At 43.6% G+C, this 7,901-nt stretch overlaps 1 protein-coding gene across 1 annotated transcript; it reads left to right on the top strand.

Annotated features, from left to right (window-relative positions):
• The first annotated feature begins 687 nt into the window (after positions 1-687).
• Positions 688-7,352, top strand: C11H22orf39 (chromosome 11 C22orf39 homolog). Its single transcript, XM_069215319.1, has 3 exons — positions 688-784; positions 4,673-4,840; positions 7,027-7,352. Exons 1-3 carry the CDS (start codon positions 761-763, stop codon positions 7,153-7,155), a joined length of 321 nt encoding a protein of 106 aa, XP_069071420.1. The 5' UTR covers positions 688-760; the 3' UTR covers positions 7,156-7,352.
• Positions 7,353-7,901: the final 549 nt, after the last annotated feature.

A 7,901-nucleotide genomic window follows, 5' to 3' on the forward strand; every position in this document is an offset into this window, starting at 1 on the left:
TTTAAGCTCACTGTTCAAACGTTACTGACAACACAGCAACATGTATTGCCATGCAGTGGAACGCCTTTTGCAAAGGTTGACTGATCACTTTTTTTATTGCTATATGTGTGTGTTAAACGGGTGCTAATGAGGTGCAACCAATGCCCATACAGTGTCAACACGTGTAAAAATTACAAAATAATGTAGTAATACTATCACGATATTCAAATGTGACACACTGCGTTGCATTATTTGCATTTTCTTGCTGTATAATTTGGCCATCCTCTGCCACATAATTCCAGTTGCCCTGCTGTCAACCAACCAACCAACATTTCCTCCTTCACAATCGCCCTCTTTGGCGCTCGCAAACATTAGTCTAAAGCTACCAATTTGTGATTTGTTATGTAGTTCTGTGACTTTAATTTCATAGACACGCTAATAAAGCCTTTCTTGGCACCTGTGTCTTAAAGTCCCCTTTCTATGTCGACCACAAGGTCATGGTAGGACACCGTGCGTGCCTCTTGCCCTGTCTGTAGTTCCTACCAAATAAGAAGCTTGATGTCAATTCGTTTAGCGAAATGTCAGGCACAAAAAATCAACAGCTGATTGGCACCACCTCGACAGGTGAGAATAGCTTGAGAGACGGATATTGATTGGCTGTAGCAGGCTAGTAGGCGGAGCGTGTACGCGTGATCCGATTGGCGAGACTCTGGCAACAGGAAGCGCAAAAAGCTTTCGCGCTGCCATTGGCTGCGGCAGAGCTCGGGACACCCGGGGAAGCATGGCTGACCGAGAGGACTGGAGGGTGAGTGTCATGGACATAGATGAAGGACTGGCTGCCCATGGACTTGTGCCCCTTTTGTTTATGTACCCCAGGGATGTTTGTGATCTCCCTAATAATGAGTTTAAAAAAGCCAAACCAATCTCAAAGTGCAAATGAATGTTGGCCAGACTACCAGTTTTTACTACAGTGAGGCCAAATGTCCAGCACCTTTATCCCTGAAATGTGCAGGTAGATTTAAAAAGATAAAGACATTCCCAATTTATAAAGCTCTTTTCACTCCAGCAAGTTAGTAGAATTATTTCAGGAAAAACCCATCTGCTACGGAATCCGTTGTGTGTAAAATGCCAAGCTGAGGGTGCCATGTGGCTATTGTTGCCCACGAACTGTAATTTTACTGACCCAGCAATCCTGTGGTAGGAAATAACAATGTAAAATAAGTGAAATACTTTATTTTCTCCCCTTTGAACCGCACATACATGAAGAAATGAGTCAAAAAGAATTTGGGAGTAGTCTAGATTCTTTTTCAATGATTACTAAAGCAAACAGGTGTACTTTCTGTTATGGAAGTGTACTAAGAATTTTACACAAATTAGTTTTCAGCCACCAGTTCTGTGCCCTTACAGTACAGCAAAAATACAAATGGCCCGTTTTGTCTTCTGAGAACTATGACAACCATATGTGTTGCTCCTAAAGATGCTTCACCAAAGTGGGGTGAGCAGTTTGCTGACTGCCGTTTCACCAAGCCTAAATTTTATGATAGAATCCTGTTATGTCCCAGGTGTGATCAAGCTACATCTCCGTAAAGAAACATACTCTTTCAAGGTGTAGTGTCATGAATGCACCTACTGGAAGTAATGCAGGTTCTCACTTGAACACTTAAGTTGGAATGGGCCCTAGTTCACAGTGGTGATCTCTGCACACTTGTGATCCATTCACTCCATTTAATCCCATACCTATTACAATGTTCAATCAATGAATCAATCAGGATTTATATAGTGCAGCTAATCACCCAATATCGAATTCAAGTGCTTGCTGGGGGCTCATTTGAACAGCTAGGCCTTGAAGACCTTTCGAAATTCCGGAAGTGATGTGATGGTCTGGACCTGTTGAGGGGAAGTCGTTCCAGGTCTTTGCTGCGATGTAGAAGGACGGTCCTCCACTTAATCTGCGGTAGATGCAGGGAATGTGGACAGTGACGGGAACGCAGAGCCTAGTTTTTTTTGAGGGTTGATTGAAGTTCAAGCTGTGATTGATGTTGGCGGGTCCTTGGCTGTGCAGGGCTTGGGGGCGTGGGTCAGCAGCTTGAATTGCCATTTTCTGTACATGGAGCCAGTGAAATTGCCTGACGTGGTGTGTGAGGTGGGTTTTTCGGGGAAGGTCGAGGATGAGTCTGGCTGCAGCGTCCTGCATGGTTGGGATCTTAGTAGGATGTGTGCGGAGATTCCTACATAGAGAGCTTTTCTGTATTCAAGTTGGCTGGTGATTAGGGCCCATGTCACAGTGCGTCTTGTGTGTCGGGGAAGCCACTTTAGGATCATACGTAGCATGTGCAGAGTGAAGACGCAGGTGGAGGAGACAGAGCTTATCTGTGATTTCATGGTGAGTCTGTTGTCAATGATGATTTTGAGGTTTCTGCCGTAGTGGAAGTGTGTGGGTGTGAGTGCGAGTCCTAGGTCTGATGGCCATCAGGAGTCATTCCATGGGTTGCTGTTGTTGCCGAAGATCAGTACTTCCATCTTGTCTGTGTTCAGCTTCAGGCAGTTGTTCTTCAGTCGGCAACGCTTGTCATGCATCATTGGTGAGTGAGAGGATGAGTTGAATGTCGTCTGTGTCGAGTACAATGTTGAGACCGTGAACTCTGATGATGTTTGCCAGCTGGGTCATGAATGCATTCAGGAGAGCAGGGCTGAGGGATGAGCCCTGAGGGACACCACAGATGTCCTTGGATTCGGAGGTAAACAGTGGTAGGCAGATCCTCAGTGTTCTTCCGGTGAGGAAGGAGGTGATCCACCTGAGTGCGTCCCCTGGGATACCGATGTGGTGGAGTTGTTTTCCTTTCAGCGTGTAGTGAGATATTGTGTTGAAGGCTGCTGAGAGGTCAAGGAGAATCGGGCTGCTGTTTCTCCTCGATCAAGCAGGGTTCGGATGTCGTTAGTGTCTGCGGTCAGGATGGTCTCTGTATTGTAATTGCTATGGATGCCAGAGTAGAGTAGTTGGTTCTGCTCCAGGTGTGCTTTGAGTTGCTTGTTGATAATCTTTTCCAGTACCTTGGCTGGGAATGAGAGCAGGGAGATAGGCCGGTAGTTTTTGAGCTTGGTGGGGTTGGGAAAGGGTATTATGAAAAGTGGTCTGACTTCAGCGTGTTTCCAAGTGTCGGGAAATGTTGCGGTGAAGATCGAGGTGTTGAATGGGGTGGTGAGTTCCTGGTGGATCGTTTGGCTTGAAGATGTGGTGCGGGAATGGGTTTGTGGGAGATCCCGAGTGGATGGATTTCATGATGGAGGAAGAGTCCTGGGTGGTGTGTAGGTTCCAGATGGTAAGTCTGTGGTTTGTGTTGGTTGCAGTGGAGGCGTGTCTGTCGAGGAAGTCTGTGGGTGTAGGCTGGGGTTTGAAGTTTGTGTATATAGTTGCGAACTTGTCATGGAAGAAGTCGGCGAGGTTGTTGCACACCTCAATAGAGCTGTGTAAAGGTTCACTTTTGATCTTCACAGTTCAAGACTCCCATTGATAAATAGATCCCCACCAGCTGCATGACTGAAAGTTGGAGGGCAGCCCTACATGTAGAAGGATCACAGGCAGGAAGCAAGCACAGGAAGATCAGAATGACATGAATGCAGTTTCTGGTTTCAACAATAGGATTAGAGACTTCGATGGTCGAACAAAGAATCCCCAAGGCAGCTAAGACAAACATGGCAAATTGGAATACGAAACCCCCTGAATCTATTTCTGCCTACTTCGCACCCAGGAAATGGAAGAAATGGAAATGAATTAATTAGATGTCTTTGCAACATTGTTATTTTACAGGGTGAACATGCTCAGCTGTTTTAGCTAGCCAACCTAGAAGTGACATGTAAGGAAATGAATATAGCTGTTTGAATCCAAATAAACTCCATGGACGGCAGTACAGGTGAAAAACGAATTGTAGAAATCAGGTTAAGCGTAAAGAGAATTTACATTTGGAAGGACTTTCTCAATTAAGCATATTGCTTGTGGTTGGATACTTGTGAAGCGCCTCGAAAGAAAAGTGGTTTTCTTGAACACACGCTGTGATAGTGACAGTACCACAGTGTTCCAAACTCTTAATGTTTTTTAAATTATCTGACTGGTTTTGCCCCTTATTGTAGTTCTAAAATAAAATCGACCTTTGCTTGTAGGTGTAATTGTTAGTAAAACACTGTAAAGTACTTCCGGCTAGGGGATGTGGTTAGACCTCATGTGTGCTTTTCATGTCTGAAAAATACATTGAAGAATATTTTTGAAAAACAGTATTTCAGCTCTCAGCAGGCATGCAGCTTATGTGAAAGACTGAAAGATTATGTCACAAGTACAAGCTGTGCGAGCTGTCCATAAGAGGGGCTTTCAGTGCTCGTTCCCGTAGTCCAAATCTTCAGACCACATTTCTGGCCCTTACAGTAAATTGGGATGCTGCCCAGAGCGATTGCCAGTGGTTGAGATTAATTCAAGCATTCATCCATCACCTTGCTGTTGTCTGTTTTTCTATGCACTGAGCGTTATGTTTAGCATGCAGGGTTTTGACATTAAAGTAGAGCCTGTGGGTCCAAAGTACATTTAACTGAGGCTTTGAATAAATGTACAGCTGCCTATTGACCCCACACCTGTCAAAAGTATTCCTGCTGCTAGTCTTTTATTTGGTATTATTTCTGAAATTAAATGTATCTTTTTCCCTAGCCGCCACGTGTTTGTGACGATTACTGGTCTGAATGGAAGCACTGCAAGAGCCTTCGACATCGGTTTCACTATTATTATACATTTGGTGAAATGCCTTCTTGCCAACAGTGGAAAACTGACTACGCTACCTGCCGGGAATGGGAAAAAATGCACAGTCCTGCAGCTAAGGTATGAAGGGTGAAACCATATTCAACCCTTAGAGCTAGGCACATATGGATCAGAAGGCCCACTTCCCTGTGTGCTAGATCAGTGTAGACCCTACAGCGTTTCATGTCCTGTTTTTGCTTCCCATACTAGGACTATTTCCATTTAATTCCTTTTTCAATTTGGTTACTGATTTTACCTTCACTCCTTGATATGATGGGAGGACCATTCTTTTATGACTCTTGAACCTCTCTGTCAAATACATTTCTGGCCCGACTAGTAGATTGTGAGGCTGCCCGAATGATTGCCAGTAGCTGAGATTAATTCAAGCATTCCATCCATTTTCTCATTGTTGTTGCAGTTGTCTTCCTAAGTGTGACAGGTATGCCCACATGAGGGTCCTGTGCTTACTGTGGCACTGGAATCAAGCTATAGTTGGCTGATGAGCCCCCATCAGGGTGAAACTGTTCCTAGATTGCTTGTATTTCGGTTCAGGGAGGACCTAGCATAGCAGTTTGTGCTGGACTGTTCCCACGAGGAGCAAGACCAAGGCTGAGTTACATAAGGCTGGGTCCAAACTGAAGTGGCAAGGTGATCGAAAATCAATGGATTGGTAAGCTGTTCTGAGCAATTGCTTGGCTGAGAATATGTCAAGCATTCCATCCATCACTTTGTTGTTGTTGCAGCACCTCTGCAGCTACTCTTCCCCTCTTCACTTTATGTATGCTCGATATAGCATTACACATGCCAGTTATACCTTTGCTTTCCCTCTTCCAAATTGTGCAGATTTAAGGCCTTTAATCATGCGTAACATTCATTTTTGCAATGAAAAAATAAGGATCTGAATCCTTCTTCATGCAAAATTCACCATAACGAGAAATACTAGTGCCCCCAGTAGTTGTGCCCCTCCTTTTCTCTGCCTTGCTCTCCAGACACAGTCTACAAACAGATTATTTTACTAGACCAAAGTAGGTGGGGAGAGAGAGTGACATCCAGTGCTGCTTCAGTCCTGAAAACCTGACCACTGCAGAAATTAGCAAAATTCTTTGTAGATTTATTTTGTAAACATCATACAATAAACCTGCTGAGCAAGTTCTGGCCATTTATGGACAACATTTGCTACACTGTCTTCTCATACCTCCGTAGCACAGAAGCTTGAAAGAGGAATCGATGCAGTCGGATGAAATATGTTGACATGATCTAGTTTTGCTGGGACAGGCCCTCGTGTCCAGCAAGCTTTACTGACACATTGATAGCAGATCAAAAAACCAGACCATCTGGTTACAGCAGCACAGTGCGCTTTTAACTTCCCTCTGTTTTGTCTACATTATAAGTATTCCCCTTGTCTATTTGAATTCAGTTACTGCTTTTGCCCCAGAACTTCTGTTGTAAGCTGGTTTTACTTTTCTGTAACTTCTCCATATTATTCCTAAACCTCCCAAGTCACGAAGTCTACTGATCACCTGTTTTTCTAACGCCAAACATCTGCTGAAATATGCTCATGCCTTTGGGGTATTTAAATATCTATAGCACCCTATGCTCTTCTACTCTAAGGATGTTTAATAGAATTCAAATATTTCCATAAAATCTCTCCCTTTACTCTCTATTGCAGAGGTTCCCAACGTTTCGACTTCTGTGGTCCCCCCACTTTATCATTACTGGAACCCGGTGACCCCCAATGAATGATTATTGAAATCTGTGGACCCCCCACTGAGCCATTACTTAAAGCTGAGGACCTAATCTGTTAATATTATTTCATTTTCAAAGCAGTCACAGACCCACTGAAGAGGCTGCGCGGACCCCCAGGGTGGGAACCAATGGTCTATTGTACTCATGTGCCAGCTATGCATATTTAAATGTCTCAGTAAACATTTCTCATTCTAAACCCATTGATGTCTTTGTATGTTGTTTCACGAGTGTCACCGGACGAAAGAATTCAGTTGTTTCCGATGTAGTTCTATTTAAATTATGTCTGCCCTATGGAGGACCTTTAGGATCTAAGAATGGGGAACACACAGCACAATGAGCAAAAGTCTCCTTGAAAGATGAGCATTTTGGCCAAAGGTTACAAGCTGGCTAACTTAGGCTTCCATTAACTTGAATCTTGCAAGCACAGTTGCCCCAATGCTTTGGCATTTATGTATTAACTACACAATCAGCAGTGGTCTGCAACAGTGAGCTCAGTTGTCTCTACTTTGTTTACCTTGTAGGAAGCTCTATGCAGTAGCGAGCGGAGCCGCCTTCAAGAGAAGAAGAGATATGAGACAGTGTGGACTTTACGAAAGACTCCTCCCAATGACTGGTATCTTCCGCTGCGCTCTGAGAAACCGAATCAGTGAAGAGGCAACAAGGACCCTATCCCAAGCCACACAATATGGATTTTGTAAATTTTTGCCATCTCTTCAAAAAGTTTGCTAACCTCGAGTGAAGAGGAAGTACTCCATCTCGATTTAAGTGGGCATGTTTCTCGATCCTTGAGACCATTTTGCAATACAAGGATTGTAAGATATTCACATATTAAAGCTGTTTGATGTGAGCTGCAGCACGTTAAATGCTTTAAGAGTATGGCATGGCATTGGCAAGAAATGGCACTTGGAAATTAGTACTTTAGGTTAACTTTGGCCAGAAGTGAGAATTAGAGCAAATTTACCTGTGAATGCCATTTTGTGTATTTTGATTTGATGTTTTGTGGCTTTTAGTAGAGCTAACCAGGCATGAGGAAGTTGGAGAGTTGCACAATGGTACACATAGAAAACAGAAATCACATCATATAAGAAATTGTTTCAAGGATGGAAACTGCAGTCGGCTACAAGAAAACAAAAGCAGAGCTTTCAGAGTATCAGAGCGAGCCTGATAGATGTAAGTGCTCTACATATACATAAACCACTATTCAAATCCAAAAACACATGTTAAACATTAATTAGTCAAAATAAAGTCCATGGCTCGAGCCGTGGCATATATGATTGATTTTCCCCTGTTTTTTTACTTTGCTGGACCAGTTGCCCAATTTGTGTTATAGGGCAAAAGACACCACTGCCTAAGGCAACTCAGGTGTGTGTAGCCATGTTGTAATACGCAATTCTAA

Source organism: Pleurodeles waltl, chromosome 11 (assembly GCF_031143425.1).
Source record: "Pleurodeles waltl isolate 20211129_DDA chromosome 11, aPleWal1.hap1.20221129, whole genome shotgun sequence".
In the NCBI taxonomy this organism is placed as follows: Eukaryota; Metazoa; Chordata; class Amphibia; order Caudata; family Salamandridae; genus Pleurodeles; species Pleurodeles waltl.

Coding starts and splice junctions, on each gene's coding strand:
- C11H22orf39 (XM_069215319.1), top strand. CDS start 761: ATGGCTGACCGAGAGGACTGGAGG. Junction 785..4,672: donor CTGACCGAGAGGACTGGAGG/GTGAGTGTCATG, acceptor CTTTTTCCCTAG/CCGCCACGTGTTTGTGACGA. Junction 4,841..7,026: donor TGCACAGTCCTGCAGCTAAG/GTATGAAGGGTG, acceptor TTTACCTTGTAG/GAAGCTCTATGCAGTAGCGA.